This window comes from Fundulus heteroclitus, chromosome 10 (genome assembly GCF_011125445.2).
Source record: "Fundulus heteroclitus isolate FHET01 chromosome 10, MU-UCD_Fhet_4.1, whole genome shotgun sequence".
In the NCBI taxonomy this organism is placed as follows: Eukaryota; Metazoa; Chordata; class Actinopteri; order Cyprinodontiformes; family Fundulidae; genus Fundulus; species Fundulus heteroclitus.
In genome coordinates this window covers 8,912,738-8,939,403 of record NC_046370.1, presented here as the reverse complement: position 1 = coordinate 8,939,403, position 26,666 = coordinate 8,912,738, and the positions used below count along the sequence as shown (strand labels likewise).

Sequence of the window (26,666 nt, the reverse complement as noted above, 5' to 3'; positions counted from 1 at the left end):
ATCAAGCCGTGTCAGCCGCATAACTGCCCCGTCAGAATCCAAAACCCACAAATGAGTAGTTTAAAAGGGTTCCAGTTCATATCAGCCCTTCATAGTTCAGTCTGTATAATGCTTGCCTGCACGCTGACACCGCCAGAGTTTCTATCCAATCTGTGCAAAGTCTGGAATTTTATTTCCTCATTTTCCAAGACTACATAATTATGTCCTGTCCTTTTCCAGCCATCAGTCTGTTTATTTCTCCATCCATCTTTGATTGTTACTCTGAAAATGAGCTAAAAGGTACTAAGAATTCTGAGAATCTGGGTGCGGAAATTTTGACATGTGTAGGATATCTACTCTGTTATGATCAACCTGTTAGATGTAGTTGATGTAATTTTGCACTGTAGCAAAGCAGGACTGCAGCAAACCTCTGATCTTCTCTCTTTTAGGGTTTTTTCCTGACTGTTTCTCCGGAGTCGATCCTCAAGGTGGCAAAGCACGCTTCGGAAAACAACAAAATCTTCTGCATGAACCTCTCGGCACCGTTCATCAGCCAGTTCTTTAAAGAGCCCCTGATGAAGGTGATGCCATACGTTGACATCTTGTTTGGCAATGAAACGGTAAGTGAGCAAAAATACATAGACACCCTCAGTGTACATCAATTCAGATTCGTGCAGGATATCCACTATTGCTTTAATAATTAAAATCTCAGTCAGTATATTTTGCATCTTTGGATGACAATTTGCAAAAAAAAAAAAAATAAAATAAACACATAAAAACAAAAATAACAAATCCTTAATGTTGCAGTGAAAAAAGGATTTTTACCAAGTAAGGTCAATTTGAAAACATGTAAGGTGAATAATATGCGTCAGGACAATAGTTATTCAGTGTTTACATAGATGCCCATTTGGCTGCAATCACAGCACAGAGCCCGTGTTTACATGTCTCAATTAAGTTGGCACATCTGGACACTGCATATTTTCTCCATTCTTTTTTTTTTTTTACAAAACTGCTGAAACTCTGTGAGGTTGCTCTCGGATCGGCCGTGAACCTCTCTTTTCAAGCGCAGCTACAAATTTTGATTGGATTGGGGTCTGGGCTTTCATTTGGATTTTTTTTTTTTTTTTAACAAACTCACAATGAACACATCCAAAAACATTTTTAAAACATATATCTCATAGATATTATTTAATACCTTTTGCTTTTTAAGTTGGTCTATAGTTCATGGGTTCTCGTTTCCGTGTTGTGATGCAGAGGCTCATTTCTCATACCCACTCTTCATAAAGGGAAAGACAAGAGAACATGCCATTTAGGTAAGGCAGATATGCTTTAAACTCCCATAAAACAAGAAATAGATATAAAAAAATCTATTTCTCCCTCCTATTTGCCACACGATTGGAACTGTGATAATTGAGGTGGGATTGCCCAGATTTATCTTATTTAATGTTTTACCATAATGTATATATATATATATATATATATATATATATATATATATTCTTTATCTCTAATACCTACTTTTATCATGTCTTCCTGATTCATTTGATGCCTCCTTGTTTTTTACTTCGTCTGGTTAAAGTGGGAAAATACTCATATCCTCCACAGTGACCCTGCCATCCTCATGACTTTCCACATCAACGTTTTTTGATCTCAATATTTCTTTACAAACCACATCTTTCAGCTTTAAGGCTACCTTTGCTAAGGTTCAAAGAAAGCTGGGCCAAGTCTTAAAGGGGACATGAAACCGCTGCAAACACCAAAGCCACTGACTTCCCTTGGAGAAAAAATAAGTCTGAGAAAATGCGTTCAAATGTTCTCTTTACCTTTTACATAACCCAAGAGTATAGGTTTATGATTATAGCTGTGTGTAATGCAGGTTCACACAGGAAAATGTCCAACACTTTCCTTTTAAGCCAATCAGAGTCAAGAACACACACCTTCCTCAATGCTTTGACCCCTTTGTAGACTCACACTCCAAGAGTTTGTGTTCTTTGTGTCATGGCAGTGTCGCAGTTTACTGCTGAGGTAATCGGGTGATTCTGCCCGTGTCTCAAGTGGAAAACAGCCTAGAAAAAAAATCAGCTACTAAAAGAATGCACAGTTTAGCTTTATAAAGTTGTAATAGAGTATCAGAGAGTCAATCAATATATTTTTTCTTACTCTTGTGGATCGAAATAACCCTTCACCAAACACATTACATACATCTTAATAATCTGCAAAATTAGCTTGAACTTTTGCAAATTCTTATAAAAGTGTTCTATGTGGTTTAAACTGAATTCATCAAGTCAGAAAGCCAAAATATATTGCATTTAAAACCACCATGGGAACAGTTGTTCATATACTCCATGCTAAGGCGTATCCACACCTCTTTAAATAATACTATATGAAAATAGTGTTCCTATCTACCCACTATAGAAAGGTCTATGAGTGCTTTATTACTTCATGTAATTCATACCATTTTAGGTTTTTTTCTTGTAATTGATGCAAACTGTTAGCATCTTTGCTGTTAATATATCACAAACCGTGATTTAGATATTCAATTTATAGATATTAGCTGAAAAAGTGTTAATTTTAACGGGGAAATAATGAAATGAAAACACAGACTCTAAAGAATGCTTTTGTTCAAAATGATCCCTTCAGAATTTTGGTCTTAACAGGTTTGGGCAAACTTTCTAACTGGAGATTCAATCCAAAGGCAGAGTCGGCGATTTTTCCCCAAGTTTCCCCAAGTCCCTTTTTTGAATAACTGCGTGTGCACAAGACCGTCTTACCTGGTCTTGTGTTCCTCACAGGATCCTGTGGAAATAAAATCGTCCAAATCCACTCTGGTCTTATTTCTTTCTACTGAGGGCTTCCTCATCTTCTCATAAACATAAATGCGGTTTGCTTCTTGCAACCATGTTCAAAGTATACAGAGACCATGGCGCTACAATGGATGGCTAACACCGAAGCTAACTGCTAAGCTAACCGCTAAGCTAACTGGATACATAAACACTAGAAGTACGCATGCGCAGCCAGCAAGCGGGAGCTAACAAGGAACGTGCACGCACACTGGTGTTGCGTGATCAGGTCAGAATGATGGCATGTGGGAGAACCGATAAATAAGGTGATTCCCCCGGAACTTGAGGGACAGAGAGGCGTGAGAACAGGACCAAAACTCTGGCAAATCCCTGCCATGTGTAAGGTAATCTGTAATGTGTTTGTTTACAGGCCTGCAGCTCTCACAGAGATATTTTTTACCTCCCTTTTCTGAATACGTAAAATATTGACTACTTTCAGGATGGAAGGACAATCTTACCCAGTATAACAAAAAGTGTTTGTGAAGGATTACCAACTATAGCTTTAACAGGTCTGGGCAAACTTTCTAACTAGAGACCCAGTCCAAAGAGGACACTTTTTAATTTACACTATACTCAGTCAGCTCTTTTTCTGCTTATTTTTCTGTTGTGTGTCCTCTCACTCCAGGTTTTTTTGGTAGGATGCTGCCTGACATCCACGTTTTGCTTTCTAGTTTACGCTGCTTCTTGTCTCCAAAGATCTTCAGCGTCCTCTCCTTGACACTCAAGGTGCCGCTGCATGATCATGAAAGGTTGTGAACAACACAGTGCTGCTCCTATAGGTTTGGCAAGTTATTGTGCTAGATTCCTTACCTGTAGTAGACAGTGAGGAAAAGTAAAGGAGATCTAAAGAGTGGTTGAAGGCTAACCACTAGGGGGGTGGAGATCTTTGTATTTTCTGATTTTAGTTATTTAAAAAGACTTTGTGAGACTTTTAGTTCACCTTGATAAGAAATCTTAAGGCTTTTTAATATCTAGTACCATAAGATTATACCACTAGTTATTGCCTAATGCTGCTTTCCTCATAATGAGTTTAGGATCTAGATCTAAGCTGCTGTAAACCTGTAATGGAGGTTAAAAAAAAACTACATACAGAATGAGTTATACCAGATGAAGCTTAAGTACTTCTGAAATTCCTCTATTGGTATTTTAAAAGCAGAATATTGGGCCCAGCCGGAAGTATTTAAGGCCTTTGATTTAAGGCTTTCCGCATTAGGCTAACATATCCTCTCACTTAGTTTAAATCAAAAACTCTGTATCCAATGTTTGATTTCCCTAATTGATCTCCTCCATATCCATTTACCGTCTCACTTATTACGGCCCCATAAAGAGATTAATAGAATTAGCGCGGCGATCATTCATCTCAATCTCGGCAGCATTTCACTCCTCTTGATCTATTGATTCTTTTTTTTTTTTTTTTTTTTTTTCACCCGCCTCGTGGAAGTGCAAAGCTGTGTTGGAGGTCAAGCTGTGGTCACAGACTGCGGCGCTGCTGGAAAGTATCCTTTAACAGGCCAGGGTAGCCTGACACTGAGTTCCCACCTGGACCAACTGCACCTTGGCGGGGGTGGGGGGGTGGGGTGGGGGGGGGGGGGGGGTGAACTGAAGGAGGGGATGTTCTTTAGAATGAACTCGCCTCCCCACTGCTAAAGCTACTAAACAGAGCCCAGCCTCCAGGTTTAGGATGAGGTCCCCAGAACAGGACAGAGCTGGAAGAAACTGCTCAGCATTGGAGGATTTATTGCTCCTGCTGACTTCAGCTTTTTTTCCCCCTTCTTTTCTTTCCGCAGCTGACATAAAGCTTTCCTTTTACATATGCACCTCTCTCCCCCTCTCTCTCTCTCCCTCTTGCTCCCTAATTGCTGGGAGGAACAGTTCTGTCTCCTAAACTGCAGCGTACATTTTACAAGTGGTATGTATTTTTCAGTTGGGTGGTACTGTAAATTCTGCTCACACCTCCAGTTATTACACCTTAATGACTCCGGATAATTGCATTTTATATTTGTTGAAGGAGACTATCTCCAGGAGACTCCGTCAAGGCCTGTATTTAAGGTTAAGGTAGTTTTTCGGTTGGAAACAGAGCAGATATTCACTCCTAAGCAGTGGGGTCTTCAAGGCTCAGTGTAAGACTAATGCCTGTCCGGTGTGTTTTGACTCCTTTTAGCCTGCCCTCCTGCCCTCCCCTATCTCGCCTCCTCTCGTTGGCAGCTGGGAGGGGATAAACGGGGAATGACTGCTCATACAGTCGAGCCCCAGACCTCCCATTGTGCACGGGCCAGACAAGGTTGGCGGTCATGCAGTGGTGCGTGATGAGTGACAGGCAACAGGGCCGCCTCGCCCACGCTCGGCCCCCCCTCCGGCCCGCCTGGCCGTCCTTTCAACCCGACTTCCACCCCCCGACGTGATGGATAAGCCTCGGCCCCGCGTTGCTTTCATAACAAGTCAATGACAGTCAGCATCATGCAGTCTGACTCCTGTTGCCTCGCAGAATGTGCCATAAGGGAAGGCTAATGTGTCTGCTTGTCTCTGCCTTCCTCTCCCACACTCACTGAGTCACGATCCAGAGCTACCCTCACTGGGGGGAATATCTGCTTAAAGCAGCTATATGAGCTCACATTCTGAAAGTGACTGGCATTAGATTTGAGATGGATACTTTTTTTTATTATTTATTTATTTATTTTTTAGAATTGTTTTCTGCTTTATTTGTCGAGGCTGGAAACTTGGTTCAGCCATATCCCAGTTCTCTTTCTGCTTGCTTAAAATTCCAAAACAAGCCATGCAACACCGCAGACTTCAAAAAATATCAATAGCCTGAGTTTTTTTTTTTCTTTTCTCTCTCCTGTTTTTGGCTGCTCCGGCGGTGGAAACGTGTCTGTGTTTCTACCCTGAATAATTCTGCTATAACTCGATCCTGCTGGTACTTGTTTAAAAAACCTGGCATCAGCATGGCCTGCCTGGCCCTATCGGCAGCCCTGTGCTTATATAACAGTCTCCCATCTATCCTGTAATTACTGCCTTTTTGGGCTATAGTGTAGTGTCTGTTCCTTCACCGTTGGAAGGAGTGTGGGGGGGGGGTGGGATCCAGAGTGATGGCGTTTCTTTTGTTGCAGGGGCCTCTGAGACTGAGCCGTCAGAGGCGTGCAGACATCAGAGGCTACTTTACTTAATTGGCAAACATGTCGCGTGATAACCTGGGAACAGCGCGGGCCTAATTGAGTCCTCCTGCGCCGTCCTCCTCCTCACTACCTGACACAGGACCCAGGGCATTACATTTCCCTTGGTTTTAATGGCCGCAGTTAATTAGGACCCAATGAGGGAATCATTACCACTGGAAAAACCGCATGCCAGTGGATTCGCCGATTAAAATTATCCACAATTTGCTTTTGCTGTTTGAGCATATGAGATAAACCACACAATAGGGGGGCGATCATTACTGGTGGATTTGCATTGTGGAAATTTAGACATGTTATGAATGAATGTGATGATTAATCAGCGTTGAGTTAATCACCCTGACTGATGTGTTTCTAAAGCCAGTTCATTTGAGTTTCTCAGTAGGAATGGGTTGGTGTAAGATTCTCGCAGTATGATAACTTCCAGTTGAAATACCACAGTTTCACGGCACTTACACCAACAATGCATTTATTTAAAGCAACAAAATCTACAGCTTTATGTTCTGCTGTTGGTATAATCTAATTTATGGATTATTAGAGAGACATTAAAAGTTGGTCAGTTTGCGGTCAGATCTCACCTGAAAGGTGGCCGAAGCTTAAAAGTTTTTTTTTTTTTTTTTTACCATTAAATGCACCATATCTAAGCATTGCAATGTCAGTGTAACATCAACAATGCTCGCTATTGTGGGTGTTTTTTAGTGAGAGTTAAACTTATATGCTTTTAGTATTGGTGAGGCATTTAAAATTAAGTCAGAGGTATAAGAAGGTATCTAAAAGGAAAGTGTATTCTCTACATGCACATACGTATCTACATTCCATTCAAGCTGTGAACGAGTGAGAGACAGCAAGACATCAGTGGATGCCAGAAGGCTCAGTGGAATACAGCTAAGTTGCTTTCTTTTAGTCTTTTGAGCTTTCAACTTCTATCTTCCTTCATGCGACATGCTGAGTTTGAAAATGTTGGCAGGTATTTGGAAATCTCAGAGTTGAGAAAGGGATCGACATTCTCTAGGAAATCCTGTTTTAGTTATGCTAGCTGTGCAAACCACACCCTTCGCTAACAGCAGATGCTAAACACTGTTTAAAATGTTTACTCTTTAATAGTTGGTTTCAAAAAAGTATTTTTAACAGCAACTGGTTTGCTACACACATCACCTTTTCTCATAATATAAATAACTATTCACACTAATCAGAATCTTCTTTACAAACAAGGTATATGTCACCTTCTGTCACCTTGCTCTCAATGCACAGATATTTTAGATATATAAGAAATGACTTTTTTCTTGTACTTCTGTCTATATATTTTTTTAGATACAAAAGGGGAAGACAAGGTTGAAGTAGCGCAAACATACATGGTTTTGATCTGGATACTCTTGACTGTAAAGGGTTCAGAGTGACAGCCTAAGGGAAGAAACTCTGTGTTGGCTGGATTTTGGACACAGCCATCAGTAGCTCCAACCTGACGGTAAAAGTCTAAAAAGTTTGTGTGCGGGATGAGATGGACGAACACAGGACAGACTGAAAGATGGCCGTGTAGAAGATGACCAGGTGCTCCTGTGGATGGTTGTCAGTCTTGAATTTCCTTGGGAAGTACAGTCTCTGCTGGGCCTTCTTCCGAACTGTGTCTATGGTCATTTTCACACCCAATAGTCCGGTAGACTCGTTTAAATTTGGGAACAAAATGCAAATTTTCAGCTGATGCGGTTTGCTTTCACGCTGCACTTTGTCAAATGACCCAAACCTTTCAACCCTTCGCCTGTGATGGCGCTGCACCGAGAAACACAGAAGGAAAGAGATTGGTCAACAACACAGCGTAACTTTCTTTTCCGTATAAATGTAAACAAAATGGAATGGCAACAAATTTAGCTGTGTTACTGCAATTCTGTATTTGGCAAGTGTGCCAGACAAGCACAAATCAGCAGTGGGCTCAGCATGAGCGGAGGACGAGGCAGAGGACCACATGGATTGTTATAATTTACACAAGCCGGGTGAGACGGCCCCATATGAGGAGGTGGCGGCATGCGAGTAGGGGCGCACACAGCCTCATTGAACTGATATCGAGCGTAGTATTTACAATATATGAGTTACTTCATTAGTACTATTGCTCAATTACTATTGTATTTAGCACAATTGCCCTGAGCTGTAGTCCGCTTCCAGCTTTAGGAGCGGGCTCTGGTCCGCTTGGCATTCCCATACACATTTGAACCACTCCTGAGTTCAATTCAGCCGGGCTGAGACTTAGTTTTGAGGACCTGACTTGGCTTTTTTTTTTTTTTTTTTGGTCAGCATCAGAGTTTGATTGCACATTCACAGCTCCCCAAACAAACCAAAATTTCTGAGTAAACAAACCAGAGTCCGATTAATGTGGCCTAAACAAGGCTTGTCTGAATGCGTGAGAACCAGCTCAGGAACCGAGAAAGACACGGTGTTGTTAAGAATGGTGAGCGGAGGCAATGTTGGGGCATCTTCCACAAGATAATGGTCATCTCCACAGTCTTGAGCAGGTTAGACTCCAGTTGTTTCTGATTGCCCCAGTGGACCAGCCAATTCTCCTTCTTTCTGTATACAGACTCAACGACATATTGGATGTCTCATAGCTCTTTAAGAGAAAGTTAAATAGGCGAAAATCTGTATCAGCATGTCAAATCTTTACAAAAAACAGATATCGAACACAGTCGCAGTGTATGTTTGTTGCAAATGGAAATCTTTCAAAACAGCCAAATTAATCTGTCTGGTAAGTGGGTTAAAAGTGTAGTAGCTTTGTTTCATCCAGCTGACAGAAGCACGTAGCAGTACAAGGAGGAGGGGCAACGGCTGTGTTACTCTGTGCCACATGCAGCTGGACAAAAGAGGAGAAAGTGTTTGTTTACTCAAGCACTTTCTCTTGCATATCATTAGAAGAACTTAAACCGAATGAATAGTAAGATTGAAAATTGCTTCAAACCAAAAATGGTTTCAAATTGATACCTTGAATCAGTCCACGTCCATTTCTGTTTAGATCAAGAGCAGATTTCTACTTGTATAAATGCTTTAAAAATGTCCTTTCTCAACAAAACAGCTCTGGACAGGAGCAGCTTTTTTTTTTTTCTTTTTTTTTTGCCCTGGAGCTAATACCCAACAATCTCTTCTGTGCCATTAACATTTATATACCACCCCCATACATGTAGCTCCACGTGTGTCCCATTGCTGTCCAATGCATTCTGCAGCTCCACACTCAGAGGGAGGGTATTTATATGGGTTCTGGCCCCGTCTTCCAAATGAGAGACAGTCATTATAATTGAATACGCAATAGGTGAGCCATTTACCAAAAGTGGAAATGGCATTCAACTATGTATTAATGTGCTTTGCTAAGGCAAAAAGGGAGCCATCATCATTTCAGTGTTCAAGCTGTTTTAAAAGAGCATTTAGCCTGCCATCTCTCCAGGCCATGAGAGCAAAAATGACACAGATTTCTTTCTTCTCTGTGCTTTGTGTGAATGTTCTTTGCCCAATATTATCTGTGTTTGTCATGCCTTTCCTTTCCACCCATCACTCAGCTCAACTCACTGTAGTCTAGGTGAGGAGATACAAGCAGCCCTACAGAAGGTTATTGGCATGAAAAGCCCCTCTGGCCGTTCGGCTCGCAGACCTGTTTTTCTCCTCCTCCATCCAGAATATATATATATATATATATATATATATATATATATATATATATATATATATAAACGTGTATATATTAAAAAATATATAAAAAAATATATATATTTAGAATAAATTATATAAATTAGACCACAAACTTAATCCGATGATGTTTCAATGAACTACAACAGTTTAAATAGAATATTCCAACGTAACTCTAAGCAAATAGGTTTTTAACCTTGATCTAAAGGAACTCTGGGTTTCAGCATTTTTAGTCTTCTGGGAGTTTGTTCAAGATAGGTGGAGCATAAAAACTTTGGTTCACTTGTGTCCCCAGTGTACCAAAGTGAGAACCTTAATCCACAACAGGAATAATCTTTCCCAGGAGAGTCCATTACACCAAAATTACTCCGAGAGCACCTCACTGATTCAACCAAGAGGTCACAAAACAACACAGGACAACATCTAATGCTCTGCAGAACTCAATTTCCTTGGTTAAGGCCAGTGTTAAAGATTTAACGAAAAGAAAAAAAATGGGCAGAAATGGTCTCAGTGGGAGAGTTTGAATGTCAGAACCATTGCTGACCAAACCTAAAATCCCAACTCACATTTGCCAAAAAAAAGACCTTGATGATCCTGAAATAATTTTGGGAATATATTCTGTGGATTAATGAAACACAAGTGGAACTTTTTGGAAGGTGTGTGTTTTGTTACATCTGGTCTTAAACTTTCAAAGCCTTTCAGAAACAGACCATTACTTTCTCAACCTGGACGGCTTGCCATTATTCATTGATTAATTAATTTTCCTCTTTACAACAAGATCGTGCTGGAGATTCTCCAGCCCATTCAAACTTTGGTTATGCAACATCTCTGTGATGCCAAGCACAGCAGCAAGGCCACCTCTGAATGAATGAAAACAATTGTATGTTTTGGAGCTGCCAAGTAAAAGTCTGGATTTAAATCCAATTCAGATACTGTAGTATGACCTTAACCATACTTGTGGTACTCAAAGACCCTCCAACTTAGCTGAGTTTAAAAGTGGGCCAAAATTCCTCATGGAGATGTTAAAGACTAATTGTCGGTTTTTGTGAACTCTTAATGTCCAATATTTTTGCTGAGGGCGGCACAGATAGTTATTAACTTTCAGGGAAAGTTACTTTTTTACATAGAGCTAGGTTAGCTTGTATAGCTTTTCCCTTTAATGAATGAAGTTTTTTGAAAACTCGTCTTATATTTACTCAGCTTTTCTGCATCCAATATTAAGATTAGTTTCACGATCTGTAACAATAATGTGCAACAATAGGAAGTCTTTATTGTTATGCGATGCCCTCCTACCCTCAGCTAACAAGGATCTAGCGTTTAACCTAATCTGTAAATTTTCAGTAAGGTTAAGGTTATAGCCATTCAAGAACGTTAATATTAGCTTTGGTCCATTCCAAAATCAGTTTTGATGTGTCAATGGGATTATTGTTTAAATACCCAGATGGGTCTCACTCTCAACCCTCTGACCCAAGATACCCCTCGTTGAAAACAATCCAACTGGGAGTTTTAGGAACAACCCAGGAACCACCAAGGAGGGATGCTGGAGCTCCATTGTCCTTGTTCACGGGGAACCATGTTTTAAAATCGACACCTTCAGGCACTGTGAAATGTGTCGCTGCTCACATGAACAATCCCCTTTCCCTCTGGGGAAAGATTGTATGGTCCGACAAGACAAAGATTGAGCTATTTGGCCACAATGAAAAGGGATGAGAAGGATGTTTAGAGAAGTAAAGGTGAGGCTTTCCAACATAAGAATCAAAGGATCAACTGTAAAGCATGGCAGCATTATGTACTGGGTCCGTTTCCCAGCCAGTGGGACTGGGACATTATACAGTTTCATGGGAATGACGAAGGAGGACTGCTTCCAAATTCTTGAACGTTACTTTAAATTGTTAGACTTTATAAGCATCACCGCTTCCGTCCAGCTCAATAGGTTGTTCACATTCCGCCTGGTTATTTCTTTTTGTAGCTGGTCTGTTGATATTTTAATGCAAAATTTTCCATGTGTTTTTTTTTTTTTGTGAACTTTCGGGTCCCTGTACTCAGTTCCACATTTCATTGAATCTGAGTTGACCATTTGTTTTAATAACTGTACAGTATTCTTGATTCTGTTGTAATCTCTTTCCTTACTTGCTGCTGATACACCTGAATTCATCCACTGTGGGTGAATAAAAGGTTATCCTATTATGTTCTATTCTAAATTAACAACTGGGCAATTGATTGTTGTAACACAGATCTAAACTGGTTTAGGGAAGCATAAAACAGGCCAACTTTAAGCTTGAAGGAGGGTCACAACCTCAATCAAAATATAAGTTTGTGTCTTACGCTTGAAAGGAAGTCTGTGCCAGGAAACCAAACCATTTAATGAGCTCCTCCATCTCTAATAAGAACCACGTGACCAAGCCAGAAATATGCCCGAAAGCCTGTTGATGGCCATAAAAAGTGTGTGGGTTATCTGCAAGTTGCTAGGGGACATTTATCCAAATATTTTTTTGCAAAGCATGTATGTCGAATTTGACTTCAAGAGAAAATCTACTATAAATTGTTTTTAAATTTCATTTAAACTTACTGTTGCATTATTGCATAATTTAAGTCCAACCTGAAAACACGCGACTTCAAGTAAGTGATTAAAATGCACAAAGTCATTTGGGCAATTAAGCCCATGATGTGCGTCTATAAACATTTGCTTTGTAGATGGAAAAAGGAGATGCACAAGGAAAGATGGAGCGCTGATATGGCGTCATTTCCCTAACCTCGCTCCATAATCGTCATCTGGCTTTGTTTGTTTGATGGACTGTTTCAGAAGCCTTATCTCTGTGGCGGGGCTCGTGGCTGTTTATCGCCTTGGTGACGTGTGGATGTACGTGCCCTCCGCTGTCAGTATGTGTGGGTGATGGCAAGTTCACTAAAGACCCCTCAGGGTATGAGAGGTGCTGTGGGGAAAAGAAAACGAAAAAGAAACGGAGAAAGAGTTTTCCCGTGACAGCTCACCCGCAGTGGACTCAAGATGTACTCCTCAATGGTAGCTTGAGGGGAAGAAGAAGAAGAAGAAAAAAAAAAAACTCGTCTCACTGCCTGAAACAAAGAGATGCGAGATTAGCGTATTACCAAAACAGCTTCCCTTTCAGGCTATTCTCGCTCTCTCCTCCTCCTGTCAGAGCTGTCTGCAGAGAACAGGGGAGGAACACGAGACATTAACCTCTGCCTGTTTATTCACGAGGCCCCATAGGCCACGTTGGAGGATGAGCACGGAACCATCTCTAAAGCCGGCGAAGCAAAACAATCACAATGTGTCATTGGAGGGGAGAAAAAAAAGAGATGGAGTCATAACCGCCGCGCTCCTTTTTGTGTCTCGCGCAGCTGAATTTTAATTAAACGTGCAATTTGGGCGGTGAGTCGCATCTCAACCCGTTCCACTGACCTTCAGGGTGACGTGTACACCCAGCGACGTCTGCGATGAGTCACGCCGTACATTAGCTGAGATGCATCCCTAAATACAAAAGCTGAATTAATTTTTGGATCGTCTGTTATTTTCTTTACTGTTTTACTGTTGACTTAAACTTTTCAGTCAGGATCAGTGTCAATGTTCTTGACTCTAAAGGTGTAAAAACAGCCATGATGATGGAGGACACAAGCTGATTATCGCTAAAAATGGTGGACGTTTTACGTATGAGATCTGTTTCCAAGATCTTCTACTGAATGTCTTTATGTTTTATGCCTCAACTACGTGTGTCAATGTGATTGTCAAGGGGTTTGAAATATAAACGGTATAAAAGAAATTATGATCTCATGGCTGTAGGACTTTTCCCCCTCATATTGGACAGAGGACCGACCGGATGCTACAATAAGTACTTTGGATCCCTGTTTGGATCAAATACATTTGGACAAAGATCTCAATTGTTTTTGGGGTTTTGTCCAGCTCTATAGCCAAAGCAGACGATCCTAAATCATGAGGAACTCAGATTTCTGCTTGGATGACCGTGCCCTGAAGCATTTGAGTCATTTTACTGCTTCCTTACTGTAGTTTTTCCTCGTTACTGCCCTTGTTGAGATGTGTTAAAGAAAACACAAGTATTAAAAAAAAAAGTATATTAATCTTGTATTACAGTTGTACAATCTTACTATAGAAATTTTGGGGGACATATTTTTTATTTAGTTCAAACAAACAAAATAACAATAACATAAGCATAGACGTGTCAATTTATATCTCTAATCAAACCTTCAATTCCAGTACATTTATTCAGGCAGAAAAATAAAAACATGTTAAGAAAGAAATGTTTTCGACAATATCATTAGGGTCACAAGTATTAATACCTCTTATAATTTGTGCAAAACTAATTTAACCCAAAACAAATTAATGTATATAAATCTATATTTTGATCAAAGGTTCTAGGAGTTTTGAAACAGAAATCAAACAGACTGTTTCCCTTGGGTAGATGTGTGAACAGACACAAAGCCATATTTTGCTTAGCCACTCTTCAAAATGGGAAAGACAAGAGAGTTTGCCAACCACACGTATTGGCAATGTGTTCTCATATCCAGAAGTCAGGAAGGGTCCATATTATCTTCCTTCTAGGCACCAGTTTATAGTTCTTTCCCTCACATTGCTATTTAATCCCACCTTACTTGATTTTCTAGCTAAGAGTTAAGTATTTCTTATGAATTAGACAGATAAATTATAATACAAATACTCAACTTTTTTGTGCATATTTTGATTTTGTTGTATCCTGTTTCTATAGATTTTGACCCTGATCAAACAGAAAAATACTTTAAATAACACTTTCTGTCACATGACCACATTTCCTTATAGCAGAGGTTGAGTAGATGATAGAAAATTACTTTAAATCACCAGTTGTCAAAGTAGATATAAAACGTGTCCAAGATTAGTACTAATTGACACCAGGTCGGTACAAAATTTCCCATGAAAGACAGCTCCTTTTTGCTGTCAAAATTGTATATATATATAAAAAAAAAAAACTACTGACAAAACCAAACAAAGTATGAAATGATTAAGGTGCTTGATTACCTGCATCCATCTGGCTTGTTTTTCTCATTTTCTGTCATTTTGGCAAAGATTATGTCTATAGGTACTTAAAGCAGACAAGTGAGTTAATTCACAGTCATTTCACAATCGATTCACAAACCTCTAAATGCATGTGGTGTTTAGTTCATTTTTCCTTAGCTTGCATGATTGGAAATGATCTGAAAACATCAACTTCCACAGTGTGCAGTCAATAACAGTAACACAATTAGCTTTTATAGTCATAAATGTAGCAGTCTGACCCTCTAACATCAGGTATTCTGAGATATTTGCCCAAAGGGTGTGCAGAAATGAACGACATGAATCTATTTTGCAGTCAAAGGTGCTAAATACAGCAATGGGGCTTTTTATTGCTTGTGAACTGAGCTTTTCATTAGTAATGGGGATTATATATATAAAAAAAGATTTGTTGAATAGCTGTCAAAACCAAAAAAAAGGTCTTCATTCAGATAAAGTGTGGCTGCATTTACCCCGTCAGTATGCTCCTGTATATGTAGGCCAAGAGTTGATTCAGTTCAGAAGAAGAATGGCTTCTCTGACACTCCTTTGTTTTTCCTGGCTGTCTGTTCACCAGTCATGGTACTTTGAGAGCCAGCGTGGCTCCACCGGAGGAGTCCAGCTAACCACTGTAATTGTGCCGTGCCGAAGCCGCCTTCCCCAGCCTGGGACTGAACCATGAAATATTTGAAAATGCTGGGGTTAAGAGAGGGGGGTCGCTGGCAGTGCAACGTGAAATGTGAGCGCATAGAGCATCTTTAACAAGGAAGCAGCCGGAAAGCCAGCCAGTCTGGCAGCCGGGGCACGCAGTGAAGGAGAATAATTATGGATGTAAGAGGAGATATTGCACTGGGAGCAGATCAATAGCGCCTAGGTTCTCCTGCCATTCAGATCCGTATATATATATTTTTTTTTTTCTGTCGTGGCAAGAGAGATTGCAGGATGTCAGCTTGTTGGTCTGGGGACGCACAGGAGTTTTAACACCAGCTAGCACCACAGATACCCTTACAATCCCGAGGCATGTGTTGCTCCCAAATCACTGTTGCTCAGAGTTTGGCTGGTTGCTTTTCTCCCATCTCCAATCCTCTTATCCACAGAGTTGGCAGGAGGATTGGCCTTTGTCTGCTCCTGATTGTATTCCCACAGTCCAGACCATTCAGTCATGTTTTCCAGTTTTTCTTGGAGGGATCCCTAATTCTTCTTGTGGTTAGAAAATTCTGGATACGAGGACACAAAGGATCAGCAATCAGCAGACATAATCTGCTAACCCTTAATGGCAAATATCTTTTGTGCCATGGATTATTGGAGCTATGTCAGCCTACGCTTTTCATCATTTTTCTACTCAGTGAAATTATGGTTTTCTTTCGATTGAGGTTGTATCGGGCCAAGTATGTGTAGTAGATAGTATTGACTTAGTTTTGCTCAGTCGTGTAGTTTAAAACATTATGAACCTAATAAATATTCAGTTACTTGAAAATAATCTGTTTTTTTTTTTGTTTTCAGAAGGGAGGGATATGATTAATGGTAAACACCAAAAATTGACATGGGTTTACTGATTAAACAATGGTAAGAACAATACATTTGTTTTCTGTATACAAAAAGGTGAGTAGAAATATTTGCCTTGCAAATATGAATATACACACTTTAATCAAAAGAGGATCGGATTGGTTGCATGGTATTGATAAGGGTTCATCAGAGAGACAGCAAGGGGGAAGAAACTGTCTCCGTGCGGCTGTGGCTTTGGCAACTAGCGCCGATCTGAAGGTAAGGATCTAAACAGTTTTTGTGCAGCATGTGGGGGATCTGCAGAGGTGTTCGATGCCTGACCTTGGTCCCGTACTGGTTCTAAAGAGAGCGAAGGTCAGCCCCAATGATCCACTGCAAATCTGATTGTTCGGTGCAGCCTGGACCTGGCCATATATATATATATATACACTTGTACTTGTATAGTGTTTCATCAAGTCCGACTTGATAAAGCACCCTAAATCGCTTTCAGTCTTTCATACACACATTTACACCCTGACGGTGGTGAGCTACGTTGAATCCACAGCTGCTCTGGAGCAGACTGACGGAAGCGAGCCTGCACAGTACCGCATGCTGGTGCTAAATCTCATCGCACAAAATGTAACTAATTTAATTGCAGTAAAATTTGAACTCTGAAAGATGTACACGTCTCTCAGTTCTTCCTTAGCAGGACCCTTATTCTGACATAAAACATACCACGCAGCACATAAAAAATCCCAGATATTAGTCATTTTCATGTAATCGGGTTAAATCAGTTGTATCTAAACTAAGTAATCTAAAAGAAATTATTGCTGTAATTTGATTATTTTAGTGAGCCATGCAACTTGTTATAATCTCAGGTTTTGGACATGTGTAATACTGATGAAGCCTGAGTGTGCACAAATGAAGTTGCTCACGGAGGTCCAGTGAATGAAAAATTAGAGGGAACATTGGTGATGATTCTCTTGAAGTCCGTCATCATCTCCGCAGTCTGCAGTGGATTAAGCTCCAGGGGGTTCTGACCACATTTAATTATTCTGTTAAATAGACAGGCATAGATGTCAGAGTTTAACACATTACTTTTTGCACCTAAGTATTCATAGATTATTCCCAACTTTACATTAGCAAAATAAGACCCTTTATATAAGATGACTTTTACACACATTAAGACACTTGGGCCAGACTGATTTTCTGCATGAAAGTTCTGGGTCTTCGCTGCACTAATATGAAGGCTCAGGATGCTGTCTGCATGCAATAGACGGTTGTTTTGACCAGCTGTAAGAATCTAGCAAGTACATTTTTAACTTACATGGAAGAGAACATTAATTGTGGGTGAAAAGTCAGTTCTGGGCTGTGTCTGGTCCCTACATATGTCTTCCATACATATTTCTATTTGGCAAATAGCCATCAGATGTCACATAAACAGACATGGAATATTACCTCATTTTGCTCCATGGTCAGTTTACCCACACACACTGCTCTCATGTCTCATGTGCAACACAAATGGTTTGGATTATTTTGAGCGTTTTTTTTTTCCCTCCCTCCCTGGGTTTTTCATCATCCGAGGCATGCAAGCCTCTCCAGAGCAGATCTTTGTTTCTCATTAGGAGGTAAATAGAGCAGGCCAAATGCTCAGATGTTTATTATACACAGGAGGGTATGGTCACTGTTCTCAACAGTTCTCCGCAGGAAACCAAAAAAGCTGTTTGGTGTCTTGACCTTTGTCTGCAGCAGCTTCGACCAAATGTTTGTTGATTTTAGGGGGATAATAAAGCGAAGACAGGCTGAAGGACTAACTGTTGAGTTTGGCTCGACTGCATCAAAAATGTTTGTCTTCAACGAATCCAGAGTGAAAAATGATCATGTAGTCATCCTCACCATTCGCAACTCAACAAATGTGCTGTTATACATGTGCGCATGGCATGCCTTGGCCTTGTCATAGTATTCATACTCCTTTAACCTATTCATATGTTTGCATGTCCCACCCACAATATTTAATGCATGTCACTGGGATTTTATGTGATAGACCAACACAAAGAAGCGTATGATTGTAAGCTGCAAAGAAAACAATACATGATCTTAAACAAATAAAAATGTTAAGCTTGTCATTGATTTATATTAGTGAGACACCCCTAAAGAGAATCCAGTGCACCAAGTCACCTTCAGAAGTCACCTAATTAGATTCCATCTGTGTGCAGTTTAACTTCAGCATAAATTCAACTGAAGGCCTCAGAGGTTTGTTAGATACCATTCAAATAAACAGCATAATTAAGGCGAAGGAAAACCAGGGAAAGGTCAGGGATAACGTACAGGAGAAGGTTAAAGGGGGTGGGGTGGGGGGGGGGTAGGTTATAAAACAATATCCAAAGCTTTGACCTTCTGATAGAGTGCTGTTGAATCCACCATCTGGAAATTGAGAGAATATGCAGCCAAGAGGCCCATTGCAACTCTGGAGGAGCTACAGTTACTCACAGCTCAGGTGGGATAGACAGGGTGTGCTATTAGCTGTTCACTGCATGGTTCTGTCCATTAGGAAAGGGTGACAAAAAACATAAAGAAAGACATTGTTGAAAGGAAGTCACAAGAAGTCATGTTTGCAGTTTGCCACAAGGGGACACAGTAAACATGTGGAAGATCTTCTGCTCACATGAGACTTAAATCTAAACTATTGACCTATTTGTAAAAAATGCTTTGCATTGCAGCAGAACCACCATGGTCAAACGTGATGGTGGTTGACTCATGCTTCAAGAATACTTTTTTTACAGAAACATAGAAGCTGAGTTGATGGGAACATGGAGGAGGAATCCAGAAACAAAACCTGACAAGGGTTGTAAAAGACCTGAGTCTGAAGTGGAAATTCACCCTCCACCAGCAAAACAACCCTAAACATACATGTTCGGGCGACCATCGAAGGGTTTAGATTGAAGCATATTCGCGTGTTAAAAAGCCCCAGTGAAAGTCCAGAGCTGAATCCAATTAATAAGGGATTTGACTTTAAAACTGAGGATCCAATCTGATTGAGCTGGAGCTGTTTTGCAAAGAAGAATTTCAGTTTCTACAATATATGTGGGCAGAGCCATTTCCCAAAACAATTGTTGTTGTCATCTTAGCTAAAGTTTTTTCTTCAAAAACCATGTGTCCTTATCCTTCCACTAGTATAGTTATGCATGAGTTTTTGGTGTGTTTGTCATATTAAAGCCCGATAAAACACATTAAAGTTTGTCGATGGAAAAACATGGAAAAATTAGTGGCTACAAAACAATAGATAAAACACATGTCGTTAACCAAATTCTACTCATTATGAATGTTTTGACAAAGGTTTAATTAGTTAGGTTGATAAACAAATGGTTGCAAAGGAACAGCACAGAACTATTCATCAACCCTTCAAAGCAAAGATTTACCTAACAAAAATGAGTTTCTTATTCATGACTTGACCTTAATATATCGTGTTAAAGCAGAATCTCACTGATTAGGAAAACAAGCTTTCAAGGCCTTCGCCTGCAGGTTTATAACCAAAGGGCCTGCGGGCAGATTAATCTTTGAAAGCTAAACAATTTCTTACTTACTGTCGCACCAGAACCTACCATTTCTCTTGCTTATTAAATTCTTAGATACATTGATAGGTTGACCATGAGAACGTGTATCAAAGAGTGGAAGTCAAAGAGTTTATAATTTAGTCGCTTTTATGCACAAGTAAGAAAAACAGATCCTGCTTCTGTGGGAATTCTTAAAATTTAATTAACATGACCTTGGTCTAAGAAACTTTGTTGACAAAGAACTCACTGAAGCAAAAGGAAAAGTACACTTGAATCAGTGTTTTTTTTATTTCATTACCTTCCTATATTTTCCTTGTCAAATGCTTTTCACTGTGGAGTCAAATGGTTAAAGGCCTCAGTGATTTAAGTTGAAAAGTAGTCGGTAATTATCTTTGGCTTGGTAGTGTTGTGTTTTGAGACACTGACATTTTATTTACCCTGAACAGTACTCCTTTACTGTTATTAGATTTATTTATTATAGGTCCTTATTTCGGTAAGGACCCATATCTCATAACCAAAGCTGGAGTTCAGAACGACCTGGTAAATTAAAAACTTTGCTCTTTGTTGACCATTACTGAACCAAACAACCCAAGGAGGCCCAAATCCATCTATTCATCTTTCGCTTCATCCTACCATCACTCAGGAACAACATATAAAGATGCTTGAACTCTTCCACTTGTGGCAGACATGACCCTCAATCTGCAGAGAACAGTCCAACTCTTCCCAGTTGAAAACCTTGGCCTCAGACTTATGGGAGTTTGACTCTCACTCGCACTAAAGGTTATGGATTGAAGAAGCCAACAGAACCACAACATGCGTAAAAACAAAAAACAAAGATGAGATCCAGAGGTTTCCAAAAGTGGACACCTCAAGATCCTGCCCATGAACAGAGCAAACAGATGACGAGATTCTGGAAGAGTCAAACCTGCACTGATAACAAGCTAAGTCTCATGTGTAGAAAATGGTTGCAACTTTGTCTTTGGCTGTACAAGGACCAGATTATCCTTACAAGCGTCCCAGCACACTGTAGGCCCACAGCACTGACAAAATGCCAAGAAGGACAAAGTCATAAACTTCGTCTAGATTCACTAAGCCAGATGTGGTGTCCTGGAACTTTTAGAAGTGTCCCAGGTCAAACACACCTGTATTCAGTGGCTGAATTACCTCCTCAGGAACTTAGGCTCTACAGAGTACCGCCAATGCCTTAATATTGGGATTCCCGTGTGCTGACGCAAAGACACATCTAAAAGTTGCAGGGTACTGGCCCTTGAAGACTGGAGTTTGAAAGCTGTGCACTAAGCACATGTGGGACTGAACAACCAAACTTGTGTGACCCCTCGACTACTTATAGGTTGAAAGTTTCCTGAACATATACCTGAAATATATATGTTCTGAACCATCAATTACTGAGTTATCTATTTTTCCTTGTGATATGATCCATTATGCTGAAAGAAATCTTTCTCAACAACAGACTCCTCCTGATTTTGGGGGGTAAAGTTGCGCTTGGAAGATGTTTTGCTGCTATTCTTTATTTAAGTCAGTGGTTTGCTGTCGACATGAAGCATGACTCGTGGTAGTGTACACCTAGCCTCGTGAGACCATCCTGATCTCGCGAGCTTTCAAGGTTTCACTCGCAGATCAGTCTGGCTACTTTACATTAAAAGAAAATTTGGAGCAGTTCACCAAACGAACGTCCAATCAGCGTTGGCTTTGAGGCGGGTTGAGGTGTGACGCAACGAGAAGCGCGACAGTTCCGTCTAAAGAACATGGCGGCTTCAGCCGATGAAACTAGCGTTAGCGTGGCTATCGAGCAAGTTTTATTGGAATTACACAGTATTTCTTCACTGAAGAAGAGCAAAACACTGCTCTGGAGGCTTTTCTCAGAGGAAAAGATATTTTTGCTCTTCTCCCGACTGGTTTCGACAAGAGCTTGTGGTTGTGTTTTCGTCGTCGCTGTTAGTACGTCATATGCTTCGTTGATCTGATTGGTTTATTTGGCCCGTCTATCACCAACATAGGCCAATCAGCTAACCAGTATTTTCACCCCTTCCCAAAATTACTTCAACGGAAGGTTTCCAGATGGATATGCAGAGCAAATCCATCTGGCGGAGTCAGGTTAGTGTACACTGTTGCTTACTCAGGAACTCTTTAAGAGGCTTGATCGGGGAGAATAACTTAACCCCAGTCTCCTGCAGTCCAATGCTGGTACTGCATCCAGAAACGCAATCTGTCCTGGATGTCTTTCTTGGAGAAAAGTAGATTCTTTGCTGACCTCGTTGACGCTAGCGATTCCTCTGAAATCTCTGAAACACTCCTGCCCACTACCGTTCCTGAACAAGCGCTGCACTGGTGGGAAGCCAGTCCCATAGTTGAATCCTCTTTAGATGAAAGTCGCTCCTTGTTTTTTTTTATCTTTCTTCAAAGCTGTTAGACCTCTATCCTTTCAGTTCCTAATGGTTCAATAAAGGGTCGGTTTAAATAGTTACCAGCAGCAATATCCTTAGCCGTAAAGCCCCTTTGATGCAAAGTGATAACAGCTTTTCTTTCCTTAAAGGTGACCATGGTTGACAGAAGAAGATTGTTTTCCAGCACCAGTCCCTTTTAAAGCAGCCATTTCACTTATTTAATTTGCCCTTTCCTCTGATTTAACCATAAGATCTTGAAAAGATTTAAGAAGGCCATTTTGGGGTAGGTCTAAAGGACAGTGCAAATCATGTTTATGTAAATTTGGTCAACTTTGCATTTAATTACATTTCAGTCTTCATAGCAACGGCCACGATTTAAATTACCATCTTAAAAAAATTAAGCAGTAAAATTGGTGACAACAACATCTCAGTCAGACTCAAAATCCTGGCATTGAATTTACAAAATAACGCAAATCTGTGAAATATTCTCACAGTCAACCAGTAAAGCAACATCATGGATTCATAGGTAAAAACTAAATCTAACAATTTCTTGCTTTGAAGACCTACAACGAACCAAGTTTTTATTATGGGTATATCGGCCAAGTGGATATCACTCCAAAATACAACTGGGCCGAAATCGAAAGTGAAACAAAACTTCAGAGTCAAGAACTAGGTCATCGATCTATATATCTTTATAAAAACAGGACTATGTGGGCTCAGATAGTATCCCACCCTTTTTGTCGGAGTCTTTTCATCTAAAGGAGTTGTGATTTTTCAGCAGAGAGAAAGCCAGAACTTCGCTTGCTCCTGAAGACTCTTGTGTGCACGAACACCCACGCATCGTCATCCCAGACAATGAACACAAAGATCTGAAGAGAAGGAAATATACGGTTTGCAGAGGAAAAAGCAGTTTCACACCTTGTAAAACATATAATACCCAGTTGTATCTTCCTGTAGCAAGCAGTTGTTTGGTACTTTAAAAAAAAAATCCTATACTGGAACTGTACCACAGGGTAGACCATTCACATTTAATGTGTAGCACAAACATCCTAGAAAGACATAAAAGCAGGTTAAAAAAAGAAAGATCCACAACCAACAGATCTGGAGTAAGACGCCAACAGAGGAGAAGGAGTGAGGTCTCAGGATGTCTGATATTCTGCCACATATAGATCTGACTAAAAAACCGAGGTAAGGGAGATTAACAAGCTGTTAAAACGTGCTGCATGAACACGGTTCACTGAGTAAACTGCTTCTTCCACCGTTAATCTTTTATCCACTTCCTTGAGAGATAGCGACTTTCCGGTAGTCGCGCATTGTTTGCTGACCTCTCGTCAGAGCTCAGAGGTGAGATGTGTGATAGAGGCCTTCAGCGCCGATAAAGACTGATAACTAACTCCCCCCCCCCGCCACCGCTGAGCTGCTCGTGCCGCTGCCACAGCTTCCATTAGGCCCAAAAGGCTGAACGGCTGCCCAGTCGTTATAGCACTATCTGGGGTTACATCCTCTGTTCAGGGTCCCTTATGCAAACCCTGGTTTTCTGTGCCGAGATCGCTATCAGCAAAGATATTTATGTGCTGCACATGTTTCCGATTGTTTAACCTTTAGACCTGAGCAGGAGGGGGGGCAGCCGCTGTCCCTGTGGGCTTGAGACCTCTCTCCTGCCCTTGTAGGTAAATGGAGACTGATGGAATCAGACGCTGCTCTTATAAGTGGCAAATGGACTGGGTGGAAAGACCTCTGATAAAACCGGTGACTGGGAAGCTGAAGATTGGACAAATCTCAACAGCAATTTTCAGCTATTTCTTTTCTATAGCTCCTAAGAACCCTTTCATTTGGATTTCCTGGCAATACAAGGTTAATGCATTTCAGAAATCTGAAACAAAAATCAAGTGGCCAATTCTGTTTATTCTGATGATTATGGCTTATGTCTAATAAAATAAACGTGTTTCTCAGAAAATGTGATTATTACGTCAGACAAATAAAAAAATATTTTTAATACTGTCGGCTTTCTGAAAAGCATTTCTATTTACTGTACTGTATATATGCTCGGTATGGGCTTCCTTTGCAAGAATTGCTGCATCAGTGCAGCGTGGCATGGATGTGATCAGTCTGTGGTTCTACTGATGTCTCAGTGTAGCCCGGGTTGCTTTAATAGCGGGTTTCATCTTGTCTGCATTGCTGTCTTCTGGTCACGTCATCTTCTTCTTGTCAGTCGTCCATAGATTCTCTGTTGGAATTAGGTCAGGGGAGATTGCTGGTCAGTCAAGCACAGAGGTTGCTCATTAAAGCAGGTATTGATACTTTTAGCAGTGTGTGCAGCTGCCGCGTTCTGCTGGAAAACGAACTCAACGTTTCCATTAGGTTTTGTCAGCAGAGGGAAGCATGAAGTGCCTCTAAAGTGTCCTGGAAGGCAGCTGGACTGACCTTGGACTTGATAAATCACAGCGGACCAACACCAGCAAACGACTCGGACTCCACTAATTAAACAGTTTGTGGAAAATTCAAGCGAGTTGGACTTTGTGCCTCTCTATCATTCCTCCAGATTCTGGGACCTTGATTTCCAGATGTAATGCAAACTTTACTGTGTGGAGTGATGGGCTAGTGGTTATGGTGATGGGCATCTGCATCTTAGAGAGGCTGCAAAGGTTGCTGGTTCAAAGCTCTGTCTGTCACTCTGGGTCCCTGTGCAAAGGTCCCTACTATAAAGGGAATTATTATTATGATTGTTATTATTAACTTAAAAGACTACACGACACTGTGCAGCAGGCTTGGCCTCTTCCTCCTTTGCCTATGTAATATGTTTCTGATATTTCTGGTTCAAGAGTGGCTTAATACAATGAATGAAACAGCTATAGCCCATATGTCCTGGTTTCTCTTGAAGCGCTGATTCCAGTCGCAGTCCTTGTGCCGCTCCATAAACTCCTACACACGTTTTGTCTCACATTTCTATAAAGGTTTCAGTTGTCTCTGTTACTTGTGATACCACACTTTTTTTTCTTTCGCTAAACTTTTTATTAAAGTGCTTGGATATGGCACTATGGGAAACAGCCAGCTTCTTTCTCAATGAACTTTAGTTGCTTACCTTCCTTGTGGAGGCAGCTGATGACTCTCTGCGGGACTTCTTTCAAGCCAGCTGAACATAATTATCTATTAAAAATAATTTTCTTTCTATTTGGTGTCTATAATATCCCAATTTTCAGATTAATCAAATTTTGTCTTTTCATGAGCTATCCACATTAACAGAAATACACATTTGAATTATCCATCCATCCATTTTCCAAACCGCTTATCCCTCATGGGGTCGCGGGGTCGCTGGTGCCTATCTCCAGCGTTCACTGGGCGAGAGGCGGGGTACACCCTGGACAGGTCGCCAGTCTGTCGCAGGGCAACACAGAGAGACAAACAGGACAAACAACCATTCACACACACTCACACCTAAGGACAATTTAGGGAAGCCAATTAACCTGACAGTCATGTTTTTGGACTGTGGGAGGAAGCCGGAGTACCCGGAGAGACATTTGAATTATATCCCCTCTATTTGTATGAATTGAGTTTCACCTTTTTGTCTTCCTGTACAGACTTCCTTCACCATGTACTGTTAAAACATGTTCATGTTGACGTATGATTGCATTCAAGTGGCTTATTTATGTTGCACCTAATGAAGAGGAGGAAAAAAAGTAAACAAAAAAAAAAAAAGTTCTGATCCACTCAGCTGAAATGTACTCTATTGTACTGTACAGTCTCCTTTAATTTCTGGGATACACATTCTTTCACATTCTTTCATCAAGAATTACTGTCCAGTTTATCACATAGTTTAACCTCAAATTAGTCTTTGCTAAACTAGATAACACTAGTAAAACAAGTTAAGAACTGGCTTTAGGACCAGCTCTGGTCAACAACTGAAATCCCCTTGGTGTAGAAACCCTAAAAATCAGCGCCAGGGTATATAGAGGATATGAACCGTCCCTTCCATTATCTTCCAGCTTCAATAGTAGCAGTTTGTGTTGGTGACTGAATCTATTTCACTGGCAGACAACATGACTCTGGTGATCCCGATAAGCAGTGTCCTGATAAGTGGATCAAGCATGTGGATTGACCTGCGTTGGTCCCAGTTGTATTGTAGCATTGCTGCAGACACGCTGCGGAGTGGTTGAGATATTCATTGACCAGGATTTACCGGGATTTGCGAGTGGTCTGCCAAACCTCAAGCGGACCAGTGGCCCTGATCCTCAGGGAGCCTCGGCCATGTGCAGAGATATTAGCAAACATTTAGTTTCACAGTTTTTATTGCCTTCAACAACACGGTTTTTGGATTTGTCAACCAGTTTGTGGGGAGGAGCGATGCTAAGCCAGAAAACAAACTCTGATTCTTTAATGTTGTATGCAAGCCAACCAAAATGGAAGAAATTGTCTTTCTATTAATTTATTTGGCTTTTTTAAGGAGAAAATAAGAAAAAAATAAAATAAAAAAATTGGCATTAAACACAAAAATAGCTCCTTGATTTTTTTTTTAAAAAAAAAAAAAAAAAAAAAAG

General features: G+C 40.5%; 1 protein-coding gene across 1 annotated transcript in view; it reads left to right on the top strand.

The window, feature by feature from the left end:
• Nucleotides 1-431: 431 nt before the first annotated feature.
• The window catches only part of LOC105928224 (adenosine kinase), a 70,894-nt gene continuing 44,659 nt past the window's right edge, over nucleotides 432-26,666 (top strand). The window contains exon 1 of the mRNA XM_036141921.1: nucleotides 432-599. Coding sequence (XP_035997814.1) covers nucleotides 507-599 — 93 coding nt within the window. The 5' untranslated portion in view covers nucleotides 432-506. The remainder of the gene's footprint in view (nucleotides 600-26,666) is intronic.